The 21,983-nt window shown below is 35.6% G+C and overlaps 1 protein-coding gene across 1 annotated transcript in view; it reads left to right on the top strand.

Annotated features, from left to right (window-relative positions):
- Positions 1 to 21,983, top strand: part of LOC121422353 (regulator of G-protein signaling 9-like) — a 47,818-nt gene that overhangs the window by 18,684 nt on the left and 7,151 nt on the right. Inside the window, exons 5-9 of the mRNA XM_041617341.1 lie at positions 4,247 to 4,323; positions 9,644 to 9,725; positions 12,773 to 12,874; positions 16,201 to 16,262; positions 21,675 to 21,788. Of these exons, the coding sequence (XP_041473275.1) occupies positions 4,247 to 4,323; positions 9,644 to 9,725; positions 12,773 to 12,874; positions 16,201 to 16,262; positions 21,675 to 21,788 (437 nt within the window). The remainder of the gene's footprint in view (positions 1 to 4,246; positions 4,324 to 9,643; positions 9,726 to 12,772; positions 12,875 to 16,200; positions 16,263 to 21,674; positions 21,789 to 21,983) is intronic.

Here is a 21,983-nt window from a genome sequence, read left to right as displayed (position 1 = left end):
CGCCATATTTCTCTTTTATCATGTCTATAACAATATGAAACTTTTTTTTTAAAGAGAAAAAAAAAATTACCTCAATATCATGTTAATATCAAAATTATGTCAAATCAAATAAGAAACTCTACAAGCCTTCAAGAGGAAGATTACATATATATGTTTCACTCACCCACGCACCCCACACTCCCTACTACACAATATACCACCCCCCCAAAAAAAACACACACACGCCCTCACACACACAGAAGCCCCCCCCCCCTCCCAGGCAGCAAACATACCATTGCACACTCGCATTCACACGCGGACACACACACCCTTACACACACAAACACACCCTTACACACACACACATACATCCACTAGATCAAATGCATTTCATCTGTCCGCATAAGTGTCGTGGCAGCTGTCATGAAAATAAGTGCATTTCATAAGTTTAGTCAAAGAAATAAATGGATTCGGAATGCCTCGTCGTCATGAAGTGTAACAATTTTCCCACTTCCTCAGTTGACCCGATAATTTTCCACGTGCCGCTGCTATTCCTTTTTCCTCCTTTTCATTTTCCAATTTTTTTACTAATCTCTTGAGGGGTATTATATATGATGGATATTATATACGATCATGATTCACCCTAAAAATTAATTGGAATACAACTTTTTTTTATCAATTAACAGCAGATCGTTAAAAAAATAAACCAATGTTTAATCAAGTAATCAATTGATAATAGTATCAAATGCCAAATTATAACTTATTCCATCAATTAATTAAATTAACAATCAATCAAGTACCAAATCAATCAATCATTCATAATATAAACAAACTATCAACTAATCAATCTATCAATCAAGTTATCAAATCAAGTTGTCAATCAATCAGTCAGTAAATCAATCAATCAAGACAGTAATATAGTGGTCAAGTAATCAATCGACCAATCAAACAATCAATTAATCTTTCAGTCTTTCAGGCAATCAATCAACGATCCGATCGGTCAGGTTATGTTGTGTTTGTACCTTTGAATTTATACACTTATTACATACCCACGTCTCTTCAAGAAATAAGACAATTTGTGGAAGAAATGTTTTGGAAAAGAATTAATCATATTTAGCATTTTACATGTTTTGAAAATGGTTTGTCTTTCCTCACTCAAACTATATACACAAAATTCCATTTCACCATGATTGCCCTGGGTGTGAAATTCATAGGAATGCTTGATTGCGTGCTTTGGTGTGATCATCTCACACTAAGGGAGGTAAACCAATCAATAGATTCATGGCAGGATTCTGATTGCGTGAAATTACAATCACATTGTTCCGTTGCCATGGAGATGAGACCCACGCTTACATTGGAGCTACAAAAAGAAGATTATCATTTTAAGTGGGCATTTGCTTCAAGTGCAGTGGTTTCAGCTGTTAGAGTTTGGCGGTCCGATCTGAGATAACTGCAGCTGCATAAACAGAATTTCTTTTAATTACAATTCCTTTATCAATGTGACTAGGTATTGGTTGTGTCGTTTAAAATAATAGTCACAAATTAGTTCTTTATGTAGGCCCTTAAAAATCAGCAGAAAATGTCATGGATGTGAGGATAGTTTTTGAAATCAGATTGCCCTGTGGGAGAGGTTTTTGTTATAACAATTAGATTATGAAGAGCTGCATTAAATTCATGCACTTGCTATCTTTTTCAAAGGCAAAAAGATAGAAAGTAAGAATAATATCGATATATTTCATGGAATTAAGGAGAACAAGGAATATCATATCTAATATATGAGCAGAATGTAAGAATCCATTATCAAAATAGGCATTATACATCTATCCAGAAATAATCTATTTCTAGGTGCAGTATCGTACCCATCGAAGCTGGTGCTGCTGTTTTCAGCGATGCGCTTCCAAGATTTTAATCCTGCCAGGAACCCATCACCTAACCTGGGTTCAGTGCAGCACAATGTGGAATAATTTCTTGGTGGATGGCTGGGACTCGAACCCACAACCCTCTGATCCAGAAGAGACTCAGTACCACAAGAACCGAGAAGCCTATTCATAATTATGGAGGATATAGAGTTTTAATTAAAAAAAATCAAATTAAGCAAATCGTTGCCACCACCCCACCCCCCTATACAAAGACAAATAAACATTCTGAAAAATAGAATCAGATAAACAAGCTGACAATTCAAATTGAATCATGTTTCAATCATGGTGTTCTCGCAATTTCACACAGCAGAAAAATAATACGAAGATTATTTACCATTCATCATCCACAACCAAATCGTATATTGTTAGGATAGTCTCATTGCATATATATAACACTTATACCAATAGAATGGGCATATAGTTCAAACTACGGTATAGCCTTATATAATGTGATATAAAGAAATAAAAGCTGCAAAGTCCTGTCACCAAGTGTTAAAAAGCAATGTTTGTTCACACCCATTGAAAGATTGATATGACGGACTGCTGATTGTTATGAATATTGATTTTCATGATGTTTCCATGGCAACATAGAATAACCAAGTGCTTGCTTTTAAAAAAAAAATCAATGCATATTGCTTGGATTCAGTGATAATATTTCATGGTGAAAGTTCGTCTTAAAAGGTGTCATAAAACACTAAACAGACATGTCAGGTTTCTTAAGAATCTTACGCCACAAATATTTCATTATTCTGGCCTTCTGGGATAATACAATGTGTAAATGGATAAATGCACAATCTCCATCATCATCAAATTGGAAAGATATCATCAGAGTTAGCTGGGAAATAAAATGCAATGGAAATAACTAGAGATCTCATTGTGCAGTGTAGCTTGTGTTTTATTTATTATGGGCTGGCGGTCACTTCCCCTATCATTTTGCAGAAGTGCAGATAAGAAAAATGATGAGAAAAAAGTACAAGATGATACACAGTAAAATTGTTAAGTAATTTACACAACGCTGGTTTGCTGAACCTTAAAGTAGTTGTTTAACAATTTAAACAACCATGCTTAATTTGTCGAGAATTAAATGTTACAATTTGAATTTGGTTGTTTAAGATTTTCAAACACTTGTTTAAACTGTTTTAAACAACTACTGTCAGGTTCATAGTAAATAGCATTGTGCAAAAATCTTAATCAGCATTTTTACTGCATAAAACAGGAAACGAGATGAGGGAATATTGGAAATTGTTATACTGTCAATTTACATAATTCTGATATTTGCAATCTGACTTTTAATCTCGACTTAAAAGAAATTGCTAAAATCTGACATGATTTGGGTTAAAATATATTTGAATAAATGGCCCCTATGAAGGACAAATACAATTCTTATTTTGATGCTGGTTTCCTCCTCTTATTCTTCCCATCTCTGTTGCTTCTTATCTTTTATACTATTTCATCATTATCTTTCTTATTATTATTTTTATCATTATCATCATAGGCGGTGGAAGCGGGGGGGGGGGGGGGGTGGAGGGACGGACGCCCCCTAAATTTTTTGCTGATAATTTTTTTTTGGGTGTCAATTTTGTTTTCTGAGTCCCCCTTCTAAATTCAACTTTTTGGTTGATAACCTTGTTTTTTTGTTATTGCTTGTCCAAAATTTTTACCTGTGTCCATTCCAAAACTTCAGGTGGACCCCCCCTAAGTTTTTTTTGGCTTCTGCCGCCAATGATTATCATCATCATCCTATTATTATTACTATTTTTTATCATTACAATCAATATTAAGGACCAAGCAGTGTTTCATCACAGTCTAATCCCTAATTATTCACATACATTATTTCATTGGCACTAAGTAGGAGAAATATGCTAGGATATATAAATATAATCAATTTATTGAATTTATTCATTTTGCGGCATGAATTAACATTGCACATGGCAGTAGGCCTATTCATGATAAATTTGATTTAAAAAAAATATATGAACAAGATCATCAGTCAATATTTTCATTATAATGATGGAGTCAATAAAAAATAAACGATATGTAAGAAACATTTAGCCAAAACACTTGCATGATGAAAAAATATTGTAAAAATAGTAAAAAAAATAAAAAATATTGTTTGAAATAGGGGAGCTAGTGTCACAATCTACAGACAACAAGTTTCAGTCTCCTTACATTGGTTGTTCCGCTGAACTACGTTGGCTAATACACTCACCAATACATATGAGAGTATAAATTGTAAAAACCTGTTAAATAAATCAGTATAGTCACAACCATGCATATCTTAAATGAAGTATATTTTGACAGGTTGATGTAAGCACTGACAATGCTTTTTCCCCTCTTTCTTGTTTTAGACGGCGTATAGTAATCTACAGAGGATGCTCGGACATAAATGGGAATTTATTCTACTACAGGCCCAAGAACAGCTAAGGTAAGTCATATTTTATAATCACCGATAATTACTGTAATTACATCATTGATTTGAAATGACCTAGAATAGCCTGCATACATCAAAAGGGGAATCCAACCCAAATAAAAAGTTGTTTTAAAAGGAAAAAAGACAAATCTGACAAGTAGATAGCAAGGCCTATATATTTAAACTGACTGTACATATGGGAAAGCAGCTGTGGCAGTAAATATTTTAAAGTATGGTGTATTTATACATATAAACATATACCACAGCCTAGTACACCTAAACTTACAGACTGCTATATTGTACGGCATGCAATTATTAAATGAGAATCCTCCATTAACCTTGGTTGTTGTTTACATATAAAATATACACCTACTGTCAAACATGGTAACCATGTTCTTTCATATAGAAAATATGAAAGTGAAGACATAGGCTAAACCTTGAAATTGACATTCTCTTCACATGTACAGGAATGGTCTACAATGTACATGCATCATGCTGAACGGAACATCTAATTAAGCTAATTGTACATTGATAGTTTGGCGTGATAAAAAAGATGCGGGATCGAATATGAATGGTTTATTTAACAATACTGCAGTCATTTAATAGCATTGTGCGCTACTTCTATTACCACCACTGTATTTTTCAGTAGGGGGTCGAAAAGAGAGAAATTGGTAAGAAAGAGGGAGAGAAGGGGTAGAATATAGATGCTAGATACTCCTTGAGACTGTGTTATTTCTTTTGTATACATCTCTGCAAATTTTATTCCCCACCCATTCCCTTAATTTCTTTTTATGTTTTATTTCTACATCTCTCCCCTTCCCGACTATCTCCCTTTCCTTCTCTCTTGCTCTATCTATCTATCTATCTATCTCTCTGTCTATCTATCTGTCTGTCTGTCTGTCTGTCTGTCTATCTATCTATCTATCTATCTATCTCTCCCCCTCTCTCTCTCTTTCACACACAATTCATCAAATTTCCATTTCCAAAACGAGCCCCTATTCTTTTACCAAATCTGCTCTTGGTCTAGCCCCCCCCCCCCACCACCCCACACCCGTAGGTCTGTACACAGGCCAGATAATAGAGCTGTAATTTAGGTGCGATCCCAGAAATGCAAGAAGAAAGCATATACATGTATCTACATGTAAAGCAAAATTACCCCCCCCCCGGATTTGTCAATGATTGCTGCCTCATATTTTCTGAGGACCTGTTTTATACTGTACATGTATTCTGGCTCTGCCATTGTTTCTAATGAACTCTAAAACGAAGACTTACTGAAGGAGAATGGAAACCCTATTATTGTCCATTGAAAAGCAAATATGTATGTCATCAAGTTATGTAATCCAAACTTTTTAATGGTGACTCTAGCAACATGACAATGCACTGTACATGTTCTTTTCAAAAGAAGAAAAAGTCCTTTTTTTCATCAGAATTTCGATATTGTTTTCTCATGTTAGTGTGGAAAACTTTAATATAATCCAACAACAAACCCATAAAATTTGCTTGCTTCCTGTATTTCCAGCATTCCATGATCATTTTGTGTAGTGTAATGAAAGAAATAGAAAGCTATAAATAAAGCGAAGGGGGTCTTATCAAAACGGCATATCATGATCCAGTGTGGCGCTATAACACGTATGGGGTGGCGCTGTGGCGGTGCTATCTTTTTATTGTTCTGATAACAAATGGGAAAATTTAGAAAATAAGAAAGTGAGAGAACCATAGAAATAAAACAGTGCTTAATCAAAAGAGATTTAAAGCTTGGTTGCATATTTAATAAGATGAAAGAAATTTAATTTTCAGTCTTCTCCCAACCCCTCCTCTGCCATGAAGTATCCCTTTGCCCCCCCCCCTAGAGCACAATGGTGCACAGTGGGATTTTCTTTGGGAGGTGCAAAAATACAAGAGTACATAAAAGCTAATAAAAAGTAGAAATTAAGCAGAAAAAAAACCAATCACTTATTTTTCAGGGGGTGGAGGCAGGCATATCTCCTCAACCCCCCAAATATGTCCATGCTGCAGCACATAATGAGCATTTTCTCCACAATAAAATGAATGTCGTTGGGGTGATTTCAAATAATTGGCCTATTTCATGTTCTGCAAGTGTATGAACTACACAATGAAAGTTGTGGCTGCTAACATGTTCATATCTACTCCTGATTACCCCATACTGCTACACGGTTTATATATATACATATATATGTATATATATATTAGGCAGTGGGTCTAATTCTCAGGTATAATAGTTCATTGGCTAAACCCATTTTAGATAGTTTCAAAATCTACACCTATTTTTTATGTTTTGTGAGTGTACCAATAGTAAGTTCATATCTTCTTCTGATACACAGTACTGTTACATTGTTTATTCCACATTGTACTGTTATACTATTTATTTATAATCACTAACAACTACAACCAGTTGGTCTACTATTAATTTGGCCTCAACTAAAATTGTTCCAATACCCATTTAGTCTAATTCTCATTTAGTGACATGCCCAGTTGGTCAAATTGCCACTTTGTCTATTTATTCATTTTACTTTTTAAAATGACAATTTCATTTATAATCAGTTCAAATGATATAGAAAAGGTTACGTTAGACCAAGTAGATATTCAAGATTAAATGGATATAGCAAAAATGAAAATTAGACAAAATGGGCTCGGGCAAGTAGACCAAGAGGTTAGTAGATAATTTTAGAAATAAAAAAAGTATGATTAGACCTGGTGGAATGAGACCAAGTACTTATATACCATTCCGCAATTTGCCATTCATTAATGATATAACAAAATTTCATTTTAAGATAGGATCAATAGCCCTTTACCTTGCTATGCACATCAAATGCAATCAATTAAGAGGCTTAGGTGCTTCTACACTCACTGGCGGATCCAGGGGGGCACATCCGACCATGGCCCACTTTTGAGAGAATTAATCAAATTTTTTTAATGTAATGTGCCGTTTTTACACAAGTGTAAGTCACAACATATATGTTTAAGAGGAATATGTAGGACCTTTGTCAAAGTTTACGTGGGCGAAATGACCTTCGTTTCTAGGTGAACCCCCCCTTTTTTTGCTTGTCAAATTTTTCTCGGTAAAATGTGCTCCACCCCCTTTTTGGTAATCCTGGATCCGTCACTGCCTATATTTATCAGCATTTTTTTTTTACATTCTTCAATATATGATGCTAATAACATTGCAATTACAAAATTTACAATCACAAAATAAGACTGATGCAAGATTGATTTTGATTATCTTATCAAAATAGAAAGTAATATCTGGTGAGGACTTTATCGGTTAATGTATACACAATCTGAATGCTCCCCCTCCCCATTTTCACAATGAGATATATATTAGAGAGGTTTCAAGGACTGTGTTTCCATGCAACCTTGGATCTCACATTTCTCTAATAAGTGATAATCTCTCTATCTTGTATCTTAATCTCCTCCGCATCGTGGAGAGCGTTATCTCATGCATCTAAACTCCTATTGTGACAAATTTTGCAATTGAAATGAGATGATGCAAGTTCAGTGGCCCATTTCATAAAACTTGATATAATATCAAATGTGCAATAACAGTTAAAAGCTACTGAAATCCTTCGATTTGATTGGCTGATTTTAAACTTGTTATAGAAAAAGTGCATTTGCTACTCTAACAAGTCTTCATGAAATGGAACCCAGTTTCTCAGCTGTTGTTATCAGGAGAGGGGGAGAAGGGGGGGGGGAGTCATTGAAAAAGACAGAGAGATAAAAAGAGAGATCATAATGCAAACTGAGAAAGTGATACATAGCATAGGTGAGGAGTATAGATAAATTATTTGTGGGGAGGGAGGGGATGGAAGGCAGACAGTTAAAAGGGGAAAAATATGAAGGAATATTTTTCGTTTTAATTACCTGTACAAAGTACAGTGGCGAGTTTTACTAAAATGGCAAGTTAGAAAGTGAAACATAGCATAGGCGAGGAGTATATTTTAAGACGAATATGTCCGGGCATGGAGGAGGGAATGGAAATTAGACAGATAGAGAGAGGAAAAATAATAGGGAATATTACAATCGGTTTCAATATACCTGTACATACAGTGGCGAGTTTAACTTAAAGGGCAAGTTAGAAAGTGAAACATAGCATAGGCGAGGAGTATATTTTAAGATGAATATGTGCAGGGCAGGGAGGAGGGAATGGAAATTAGACAAACAGAGAGAGAGGAAAAATAATAGGGAATATTACAATCGGTTTCAATTACCCGTACATACAGTGGCGAGTTTAACTTAAAAGGGCAAGTTAGAAAATAAAAAGTGATAGCTTAGGCGAGGAGTTTATGTTAAGATGAATATGTGCGGTGCAGGGAGGAGGAGATGGAAGTTAGACAGATAGATAGTGAGTGGAAACATAATAGCGAATATTACATTTGGTTTCAATTACCTGTACATACAGTGGCAAGTCTTACTTAAAGGGCAAGTCAACCCTTGTAAAACGTGATTTGAATAAAAAGAGAAAAATAATAAACATACTCAATATAACACTGAAAATTTCATCAAAATCGGATGTAAAATCAGAACATTAAGATGTTCTCGAAATTTAACCAAATTTCAGAAAACAGTTACACACAGTCGCACACCCTGGTCAGCATATAAATGAGAGAACTGATGACATCATCAACTATTTCTTTTGTGTTTAATTACATGAAGTATTTTAATTTTTCCTCATTATAATGTGAAGTAAAGTTTCATTTTATTGAATTTATGTGGTATTGCCTTTGTTGCAACCTATTGTCAATTATGAAGACGGCTTCCGAATTGTGAAATCTATTAAAATATTCCATTTTAAAGAGGAAAATACAAAGAAGTATAAATATCAACTCTCTCATTTACATACTACAGTATGTAGCATATCTTTATAAAAGTTTTGTGCAAAAAATGAATCACCAAATAACCTTTCTGCTTTACACCCGATTCGATGAAACATTATGTGTTATGCTTGTTTGATTTTCCTCTGTTAATTCAATTCAACTTTGGGGGGGTGGACTTACCCTTCACTAGAACCTTCAAGCTCAAGACATATGCCTTGCTCATTTGGTAAATTGCTCATTTTATTAAAAAAAAACTTGACACAGAATTATAGGATAGGTAAGGCATCTTAGTAAATCAAGAATTTAATATTATGACGCACTACTGTATAACCTGAAAATCATATGTAGTGATGTAATGTATGTACAGGGTGCATTTTCACACCAGGATGTGATGGTGAAGACAATGCAGGCTGTATCAGGTAGCGATGACAGGCAGGCTGCTTGGCAAGGCAGGGTAGCCAGTCTTCAAATATTGACTTTGTATATTCTTGCTCTTCGAACAGATTGGCCAAGCACAGAAAGAAAGCAGATAGGATCGTGCTGGACTCACAAGAACGAGCCTTCTGGCGTGTACACTATCCACCGGTGAGTGTGACCATCGTGCATAAATTGACATCTCCAGCAATTCACAAGGCAACAGCGATTTTGTGTCTCGCCCACTTGTGAAAATATACTAACCAGATATATCGTGATTTGCGAGGGCACGCAATAGAATTGTATCGAAACTTCATTGTGAAATGACTGGGATGGAATAACACTTGTCATAAGAGCCTTGCACGTAAACTTTAATGTTGACCTGAAAATTACCTTTGACCTTACCATGTGACCTTCATCTGCAACATAACATACAGGTCACCTTAGTCCATCTACCATCCAAATTTGGTTGAAAAGTGACTCACAGTTGCAGGGTTAGCTGTCATAAGAGAGTCTTGCAAGTAAACTTTAACATTGACCTGAATATTACCTTTAATTGGCCTTACCATGTGACCTCCGACTGCAGCATAGCATGCAGGTCCCCCAAGTCCATCTACCATCCAAGTTTGGTTGAAAAGTGACAACACGGTTGTGGAGTTATGTGTCAATAGGTTTGTGACGGACGGACGACATTTGGATCCCTAAGTCTCGCCTTTACCTCTGGTGGGTGAGACAATAATAATAATATATAAGGCCGAGATAAATCTCTTTCTGCCATACATACATTTGTGCTCAAAAGTTCATGTTGAGTGTTGAATGTAGAAAACAACACTACAAAGTTTGGCGACCCCAGAGAAACAAACTTCATTGGATGTAATGTTTATCACATCTCTTCAAAATTTAATATCTACATGTAAAACATGGCAGAACTTGAACGCTTTAAATATGTTAATGTTCTGGTGAGGTTCACTATAACTTTTGAACACCACTGTATATGCCTGAGATAATACTCTGAGGGCTCACAGGCCTAATTCATTTCCCAGCGGCACTTAAAAAGGAATTCATAAAAAAATAAGGAGGAAATTTGAGGGTTGAATGTTTAATACCAGTGGATAGGATAAATGTCTGACATTCCATATCTGACCAGAAAAGGGGACCTCGACCGGCTCATTTTAAAAATAAATCAGCATTTATGAAGACTACACCTGACAGGACCAAATTCATCACTTGAGAGAGTAAAATGACCCTAATTCTTCCGCCAGTAAAAAAACATAGTTCCATAGTGGTGATATATCTTTCGAATGTGGAAAAAGTAAGTTCAGTAGGTACCCTCCCTAGCATCAGTGTTTGATTGTCAGTCATATTCATTCATTTCTGTCAATCAGCATATCATTGAGCAATGGGTTGTCTCGAATGAATATCTATGGCCTACCAGTTGTGAGGCCTGTGCAACCCTGATGTGATGCTTGGAAGCTTAAAGTGCTAGGATAGGTTCGATAAAGACTTCATAACAAAAGCCCAATTTCTATAACTAGTTTACCATCAGCCAATCAGAGTGAATTGTCTCAGTATAGCCTTCAACTGTTAGTTTGCAAAATTGTAATTATAACGACTTTTATGAAATGGGGCCCTTTCGGCTATTGGCTCGATTTGCCCAGATTTACTTCCTATTTAAGAAAAGACAAAGAAACGTATCGGCAAGGTACATAATGCATTCTGTTCAAGGGCATGCAATTTGCTGTCCAAGCAATTAAGAAGAGGGCAACGGGAAATTTTCCTGATGTAATAGTACTTGAAATGATTAAGGTGATGAAAAGTGCACAAAAATGCATTATATTTATTTGCCTTTATTTTTCTAAAAATCTTTCTCAATTTAAAATGACCAAAGTAAGCTACTTAGGAATATATTGCAGGAGAGAAAGTAGGCCTACTCGACATATTTCTTAAATTGTGTTTCTAATATCAGCGTGCCCTAGACAGAGATGTTTTCTTGCTTTGAAACCAACTGCACAGGGAGTGTTTCATGGAGCAAATGATTAGTTATTTTCACTGGCTGATTTGTTCTGAACCAATCAGAAGCAAGGATTTCAGTAGCTTATAACACTTGTTAACATGCCCCCAGCTCTTTCTTGTTTTGAGGCCAACTGCGAATGTGGGTGTTTCACGGAGTAAATGACCATGTCATTTTCACTGAGTAAACTGTTCTGATTTCAGTAGCTTATAACAGTCGTCAGTGAAAATTACAGTTTGTTGATGAAATTTTCCCCTGATCTCCCATCTTCATCAGCAATTGCACCCCTGGAGGAAATTGCAAGTTCCGAGAGAAAATCCCCCGTAATCCTATCCTTGGGTCAAGACTTGATTACATATTGCTCGACTTTGACCGAGAGATGCACACCTGAAGCCCCATTTCCTTAATGCCGGTCACTTAACTTCCAGGAATATTTCATAAATCACCCTTCATTTCTCTCCATAAACTGACACAGTGATTGAGAACATACACAGCAAAAACTGTGGTGTTAACCGGTGTACATAGAGGACCACACCAGTTATTTTACACCGGTGTTAGATTTACAGTGTTAGTTTAACACATATAGGTGTTATTACAACACCTTTGGATGTTACATGTTCACTCTTTGGTGTTGCATTCAATCTCTAGGGTGTAACTTAAACACCTCAGGGTGTGGTCCTCTATTAACACCAACTGGTGTCAGTTTTAACACCACAGTTTTTACAGTGTATCACTATAAAACATACACTACATGGAGCAAGATCAGACATTTCTAGCCAGTTATAATTTTTTAGGGCAAGTAATCTTTTAAAGCTTAAATCATTCTAACATTTTTATTATATTAAAATGTACCCATTCAATTTTACTAATAATTTTTGGCCCACATTTGTAACATTTTCAAGCACACATATTTTTATTGTGACCTTTATTGTGACAACTTATTTAAAACCTTATAATATACAACCTGCCATACATAAAATATATTGATATGTTCCCCTCACTTTTTCCAGTCAAGCATAAAAAGAAGATGTCTATGCAGGGACAGTTCCATCTCTTCTTGTAATTAAATTTCATCATTATTGCACTACCATTTGATAACTATGCTTTGTCAATTTTTTTCTTATTAATATATTCAAATTTAGATTGAGAATTACGGTGTCACTGCCAATTTCATTAATGACTTGAAATACATTGATTAATTTAACAGCCTGGACAAACCAATTGTTTGGAAACAGACATCAGGAGAAAATGTAAGAGCTCTCAACCCATTAGAACAAGGAAACCGTCCCCTGAAGAATTCAAGAAACAAGTGAGTATATTAATAATAATATTCCGCATTTATATGGCGCTACATCGGTACGACGTCTCTAAGCGCTTTACAGACATATTATTCCCCCGGTCATCGGATCCTTGCATGCCCGGATAGAATGTATGCACCTTCTCCACTCCCAGGGGAACATTCCAACAAGAGTTCCAAGACTCAATTGCTAGGCATACTACATATAGGCTTTCACATCCTACCGTGTACCCATTTAACACCTGGGTGGAGAGTGGCAAAGTGTGGTTTATCATGATATACTAAGTATTTTAATGATCTCCTTACTGTGTCTTATCTTACTTACCTCACTTTTCCTTATCTTATCTTGGTTATCTTATCTTACCTTATCTTTGATATCTTATTCAATCTTACCTTACCATTTTATATTGGTTATCTGCTCTTTTCTTATCTTGCTTTCCTTATCTCACATTGGTTATCTTATCTTACCTTGTCTTATCTTGGATATCTTATTCCATCTATATCGGTTATCTTGTCTTTTCTTATCTTCCTTTCCTTATCTCACATTGGTTATCTTATCTTACCTTGTCTTATCTTGGATATCTTATTCCATCTATATCGGTTATCTTGTCTTTTCTTATCTCACATTAGTTATCTTACCTTATCTTATCTTCCTTACCTTACCTTATCTTCCTTACCTTATCTTATCTTCCTTACCTTATCTTATCTTCCTTACCTTACCTTATCTTCCTTACCTTAGCTTCCTTACCTTATCTTCCTTACCTTACCTTCCTTACCTTATCTTCCTTACCTTACCTTATCTTCCTTACCTTACCTGATCTTATCTTACCTTACCTCACCTTGTATCATCTTGGTTATCTTATCATTTCTTTATCATGGTTACCTTATTTTATCATGTCTTAATTTTTGTAAAAATTTCACACAAGAAAATAATAGTAAGCTTGGCATCAATCTAGAAGAAACTAGAATAAAAAAAACTCCCTTTTTCATCAATCAAATCAACTTCATGAATATATAAATGGAAAACTACATATACATTTATGATTCAGTTTAAAACAATTTTTCATAAGAGATTAACAGTAGCTGTATTAAAGCTTAGGGGCTGATGATAAGGAGTTATTTGATATTTCCCTTGAATCATGCTATCATTATTGCATCATTGATACTAATGTAGATGTTACTAGAATATTACATTATATGCAATTTGTTAGCTGCATTACAGTAGTAGAGTCCGGAGTAGAGCAAAATGTTTCTTTTATTCAGGTTTCAGTTGAACAAACTGAAGTAAAATTCATCAACCAAATCACAAAAGTTAAACTTTACATGATAATACAGAGCAGTAATGAAAGCTATAAGACACGAGTCATCCCCAAAACGAGTGTAGCCAGATAGGAAAGCAGAATCTGTACAAAGAATATGAGTAATTATCATGGTTAAAGTATATGTATCAAACCTCCATAGTAACAATAGTTGAATCCAATGTAAAATTGTAATACTTCAAAGGGTTCAGCAAAAATGTGTACAGCGTGAACATCTCTCCCACTCTATCTTTAACCCTTTCCTCAATTTCTCTCTTGCAAAAAACATGCAAACCTGAAATAATCTTAACTGCAAAATTATGACTATACTTGACTAAACTTGTGTGAAGTAAAGTTGCGAGTTTGCAGATGGGCTCTTGGAAGTTTTCACCTGACAGGATGATTTGTGGGTGCCTACTCATGGGATTTCATCAACAACATGTAAATCCATACAATGACTGAAATATAAAGTTCATAAAGAACTCGAACAGTTCATAGAGAACTAGGACTGTATGCTTCCTTCGGTTTCTCTGACTCAGGTTATGACTTCATTACCTGCCCACATATTGCAGTTATACAATTACTTTGACTGCATTTGACACATAAATGATGTAATTAGCTCTCCTTAATCAGATTTATGGAAAGGTTCAAATCTTATTCTTGTTTTAATTTTATTCTGTTACTCATTTATCCTCTTCCTTTTCTGTTTTTCTTCTGTTATTGTTTAATTTTACAATCACTATCCTTATCACCACCATCATCATCACCATCATTATCACCATCATCATCAACACTATCATCATCATCATCATCAACATGATCATCATCATCACCATCATCACCATCACCACCATCATCACCACCACCACCACCATCATCACCACCACCACCATCATCACCATTGTCATCATCATTATCACCATCACCACCATCATCATCACCGCTGTCATTGTCATCATCATTATCATCATCACCATCATCATCATCACTATCATCACCACCACCACCACCATCATCACCATCATCAACACCACCACCATCATTATCATCATCATCATCATCATCATCATCATCATCATCATCACCACCACCACCACCACCACCATCATCACCATCATCAACACCACCACCACCATCATCATCACCATCACCATCATCATCACCATCATCACCACCACCACCATCATCACCATCATCATCAACACCACCACCATCATCATCATCTTCATCATCATCATCATCATCACCCCCACCTTCATTATATATTCACTTTGAATCATTACCCAACCCACCTACCCTTCGTTTTTCAGTCACATAAAGCAATATTCATGGAAATATAACACTTGCAGTTATTTGTCATTCCTGGAAGGTGTTGTATAAAGCGGTTTGTAAGTTAAGAGCGACTTTAAGAACAACTGGTGAACCTTTCTTACATGCTAAACCATTGCCAATGAACATTTTGGTGTATACCATTTACTAAGAAAAGATCGCCAATCATTCTTAAAGTTGCTCTCAACTTACAAACAGCTTTTGAAACATCCACCTGTGCACATTTCTTCTGTCTAATGGGCAATATATCCTTCATAGCAGAGACCTCTTTGTGAGACTAGCTTCGCACTTGGTTACTTATTTAAAATATGTTTATATCAATCTGTTTTTCACCTTCTCTTTTTTGCTTTTCTTATGTATGATTAAGTTGACAATTTACTATTTTGTTCATTTCCAAGGGGATCCACACTTTACAAACTTCACTTTCAGTGGACCCCCTTATTTCCATTTATGCTCATTTTTATACTGTTTTTTTAACAATGTATGAATGTAAGAATCTGTAAAATTATGTCTGATTTATATTACTTTGTATTATGTTTTGAATGGAAATGAAATAAAAGAATTGCATTATGTATCATTTTTTATGCTGAAAAAAGAAATAAATTGAACTGAACTGAGCATGACATACACTGAGAACCATATATGAGAGGAATTTCTTTTCTCATCAACATTTCAAAATAATATAATTATCATTGAATTCTCTAATTCCAGGTGGCCTTTCTTCAAAGTAGACTCTCCAAGATGACTATCAAAACATCCAAAGCAATAGACTGGTAAGTCTTCATCAATGCATTAACCCTTTCAATACTGACTTTTTTCATCATCACATGTAAAGGCTTTGTTCCACTGCACTTACAGATGCAGAGAGGATGTAAAACTGAAAGAATCTGGCCATCCGTTGGAAAACGTTATGCGTATTCTTTGCATACGTGTTTCATACACTCTATATCCCTCGAGCATCCGTCCACTGTGATTTCATTGTTCGCCCATTTTGTCCATTGTCTGGAGCGGATGAAAACGGATGGAGCCATCCCGAAATTTTGCTTGTCCGCTGTATCCATTATGAATACGTTTTGTGTCTGACGGCCAGTGGGACCAGGCCTTCAGGGTACATGGTTACATTTTTATAAAGTTATTTCTCATAATAATAATAATAATAACTTAATAATAATCTAAAAAGTGTTAATCTCATTATCAGAAAGTACAGTGCAAAGATTCCCAATTCATCTTATATCTGAAATAGATTGAAAATGATAGCAAGATATTGCAGTCAGTATAAGCCAGGGAAAAGACTGCCAAAGCAGATTAATGTTAATGTTCTTTCAGGAAACACAAACAACCATAAATCAAGTCCATCAAGTCACAACATATTAATTCAAGTGGTGACACAACCTCCTTTCCTTGGTAAAATAATAGGCTAATGGGAACAGTGCTTATACAGTGGTTATGCATTGCTTCCACAAGTGTAATCAGAATTGATGTCACTCATTTGCACATGTTGGGGGAAAGCGATTCAATTAGATGTATCTGTTTCATTTTACCTGTCAACTATCCCTTTATCTCCTCCTACTCACAAGTTATTCCCAACAGAATAATTACAGAAGCAAGATCAATTTATTTACATACGAAACCCTTTATTATTCTGTTTGCAAGATTGACATTGCGGTTGACAGCTTTAAGCAAGAAATGGAAATTGCTTGAAAGGGGAGTAATTCCTTGGGCCCAATATTCATCTCAGACTCAGAGTATTCCTTTTGGGGGGAAAGCATCCCATAATAGAAGTGATGCTTGTGGTATAATGTGAAAGTCAGTATTCAATCATAGATGGAAGCTGACAACAAAATTTTATTCTATTTCTATTTTTTTACTAAAAGGCATTTTGTAGTTCTAAAAGAATTATTATATAGATTTGCGACTTTACACAGATCTTACTTTCCATCTTGTCGTTTGTTGAATTTCGCATTTTACCCTTTTTGTGATCAATGTTTCAATCTCATATACATGTGTTCAGTTTCATCATATATTCATAATTTCAGATTTTTAGTTTCCAATTATATTAAGATGGTACTATGGTAGCAATAATAACACTTTGACTTTTTAACTGCCTCATTCATTCTTATATCATATTTTTTTCATGTTTTTTTTTTTATATATTCCAGACTTTGGTCAATATTGTATTTTTAAAGATTTTTCATGAAAAGTAACTTTGAGTGTAAATGTTCTGATAAATGGATTGATACTACCAATCCATCCATCAATCAATATTTTAGTTATATTTTATACAAGAGAGTTAGTTTATAAAAAAAAAGTGTAACAAAATGAAATGTAAATTTCAATAGCATTAAATGATAAATCTAAATATGACAAAGGTTGAATCCCATCAGAGCCCCGTCTTACAAAGAGTTACGATTGATCCAATTGACCGCAACTATGGAAAGCCAGCGACGTCTAAAACATGTATATATTTACTACATACATGTATGATGTACATTCATTCATTCATAATTTTCTTGAAAATTCAGCGTGCTCCTCTTTGTTTGGAGCATTGTGGCCCAGTGGATTAGTCTCTGGACTTTGAAACAGAGGGTCGTGGGTTCGAATCCCAACCATGGCGTAATTTCCTTCAGCAAGAAATTGATCCACAATGTGCTGCACTCAACCCAGGTGAGGTAAATGGGTACCTGGCAGGAATTAATTCCTTGAAACGCAGCGCGTTTTACAGCTGCACTGCTAAAGCCAGGGTAATTATGCTACATACCGGTATACTGTAGAGCACTTAGAGACTTCTGACAAAGGAGGTATTAAGCGCTATATAAGCAAGTATAATTATTATTATTATTACAAAGGATATTGTGCACATTTCCTGAAGATGGATTTCCATAATACTTGACGTTGATTAGATGAATTGTTACTCTTTGCAAGATGGGGCTCTGATGTCTAGGATAATTTGATCTATAAAGGATGTGGACTACACAGCAAAAACTGGTTTTAACTGGTGTACATCAACTGTGCAATTTTGAATCCATATGTTGTCCATTGCACGCACTGAGACTGCATGCAGGCACTACAAGTAAAACCACTTGTGTTTGCAGCGTGCATGCTGTATGTACGCGACAATCAAAAGACCAAGATCGCATATTTGTATCTAAAATTTTTTAGGTGTCATATAAACCAAATAATGAATGTTATATGACACCTATATAGATACGTGTGATTTGATTGGTTGTTTGATATCGTTCATTCAGCCCATCTTGCAATGACGTCATTAACCGTGCGATTTTGGATCCATTCATCGTTCAATTTTGGATCCATATGATTTTGTCCATTGCACACGCGCACCGATACTGCAGCAGCAGGCACCAGCAATGCGCAGGTTATGATGACATAACAATCAACAGACCGAATGCACACTACTCGAGCACATTTTGCATCCAAATTCATAAATTTCATAATATGAAAAAAAAAACAATTTTTAGGTGTCATATAAACCAAATAATGATTATTTTTCCATTCGTGCAATGGACAGAATACTTCATTTGGTGAAAGATGAAATGAATGGATCTTTCATCTATCACCTCATGAAATGAAGTATTCTGTCCATTGCACTCATAAACATTCATTATTTGTATACCATATGCATCCCACGATGAGATCTCCAGTAACATCTATTACCGTTTATTTCGCAGCTAACTCTGATGTTATCTTTCTAATTACATGTAGATGATGATGTGATAATGGGTATCCATTTACATGTTGTACATGTACTGTGCTTTAAAGGCCAGAATAATGAAAGATTCTAGGCCCAAAATTCATAAGAAATGTGTTTGTTTTTAATAGTTGTTTTATGACACCTTTCAACAAAATTTTGCTATGAAATAAGAATATAGTACGGTTTGCTTTGATAATTTAGATTTTCCAATGGTGCAATTGCCATAAGATGAAATGCAAGTTACATGTTCATGCATACAGCAGCCCTTTATACTGACGTACAGTGAAGTTTTCATGAAATCTGGGAAGGGATAGGGATTTCGTATATGGACATGGGTGGATTTATCTGTTCTGGTACCATCTTAAAAATCACCTCCCCCATATATGGAATAAATCAATAAGGAAAAAAGGAGAAACTTAAAAAAAGCAAATGAGAATTTTTGAAGGTTCCATCTTTAACAGAATATGAAAAATAGCTCTCATGCAAAATACATGTATGTCGGGAAATAAAAATAAAGTTGCAGTCAGAAATGGAAATCATGTTTCTTTTGCTGAAGTGTTGGTTTTGAGGTGTTATACCGGTATGTCATTTTGATAGCTATGTGGCATATATTTAACAGCAAATCTTTAACAAGTTGCCTCTCAGGATAACTCCCTTCATGCCTACCAATTAATCTATTAGACTTAATTCATTACATAGCATTGTACAACGCTTCATGCATGTAATTATCAACGAAAAAGCCTATGGCAAAAGCCAGTCTTGTTTATAGGTAAGCGATACACATAGAGTCAATTAATGATCTTGCCGCTAAAAGATAAAATGGCTTGCTCGTCACGCAATCAGGCAGGCTGTCTAGGCATGAACATTACAAAATTAATTTTTCTTTTATTCTTGGCCATGCCTTTATTACTGGTTACACTTAGAATGGGGCGAAGGGGAGGGGTGAATATAATTATTGATTGCGCTTAAGTGTACTGTTTTCATTGCTTTATATATTATCCTGAATGTGATACCACTTAATTTCAAGGATGCCCCATGTTATGTAGCAGCAGGATATGCCAAACCAGTATGTATGTTAAGGCTTCTCGGTATGAAAATATATGCAATGACGTGGATAATGGGAAAAAATTATGCACTCTGAACACTGATATTGCAAATCTGCTGCATTCATGCATTTACATACATGCAATACTTGGCAGGAAATATATGGGAAAATCCTTGTACAGAAAATAACCATCCCCTGCCCTCACGATCTGAAGTAGATAGTAAAATACTGAGATGTCTACGTATGGCACAGTGGCAGTCCGCAAGCTACATCCAGAACAATGGATTCACCGGACCATTTCCTCTGTTCTGTTTTCTAGTGAAAAATAGAGTGTAATCTATGCTCAAAGATTGCTGACTGGGTCTGTATATTAATCAATTTCTACATTAAAATCCTCTTCCATATCAACTTGACCAATGAACTTGTCAAGAACCCATTCATCCGGGTTAAGAGCAACACAATTTCTTGTGGTAGAAATTCCACATCATGACTTGGGATTTGAACTCAAGACCCTCTATTTTGGAGGCATGTTAATAATAATCATCATCATCATCATCATTTTATATACCACAAATTGCAAATTGCCTCTAAGTGGTTTAAATAGAGGAAGAAAATATGAAATGAAAAAGAAAAGAAAAAAAACATGAAGTGAAAATATAAATACTTTGCTCTTAAGACGTATCAGAAATGACTTGACCATGAAGCTTCCACAATGCTGATACAATATTTTACAGAATAAAACACTTTCAAAAATTTCCTTTTTTACATTAACCTATTGAATGACTACTAAATTCTGTAATTCTAATAGGCTTTGTTCAGGAAGCAGTCAGTTCCAGTATACAGATATTGACCACGCATGAGGATGACTTCATAAATTATAATTCCTGAGGTGCTTTCATATCAGCCCTACTATCATCCCCAGGCCTTGGCCTTAGGGGCGATAGACGGGCCTGGATGAAAAGCCCCGAGGGACTGATGATTTCCACTGTCATCCGAAAACAGAGCAGTCCATACTTGTTTCATATACCTCATCGTTAAAACATACCTTGAGACCCAAAGGTTTCAACTTAAGGACCACTAGTGTAACCCTAATCTCATTTGATTTGCTATTATCACTTTGAAATTCAAATTGAGATGCTAGCTCTGCTGTTGCTTGCTGGACGACTGATCCACCAAGGCACAGGCCAGCAGGCCGTTGGCTGTGCATGGCGGAGTAGCAATAGTGAAGCAAAGCTCAGCCAGTTTAAAAAAAAAATTTATTGATCTTTTGGCCTGGTGTTGCCATCATAAAATGATGAAAAGTGGCCCATGACTTCCAGTTATGGGTTAAAAACCTGCTTTCTGAATCCGGTAACTACATACGATTTGTGAAGGTACCACCCGGTCCAAATTGACAACCAATTAACTCTATGAACTTGTTCTATTTGGTAGTTTAATACGACATTGTGAGAGGTTTGCAGAGCATGATCCGTTCATCTCAGGTGCCCAGCCAAGTAACCCATGGATCAGTGATGACACAACCATGTGGACACTTAACACAATGCTGTAAGTAACATTATTTTTTTGCTATTCATCATTACCAGGTGGGTGTTTCATAAAGCTATTCATAATTTCTAGCGACTTTTCAGACGACTGGCAACCCTTTCTTGTGGAAAATGATATCAACCAGCCTTCAAACTGGCAACCCTTTCTTGTGGTAGATGATATCAACCAGCTTTTAAATTGGTGTTGACTTCGTTC

The sequence above is a fragment of the Lytechinus variegatus genome, chromosome 10 (genome assembly GCF_018143015.1).
Source record: "Lytechinus variegatus isolate NC3 chromosome 10, Lvar_3.0, whole genome shotgun sequence".
NCBI lineage: Eukaryota > Metazoa > Echinodermata > Echinoidea > Temnopleuroida > Toxopneustidae > Lytechinus > Lytechinus variegatus.
This window is presented reverse-complemented; position numbering and strand designations above follow the sequence as displayed.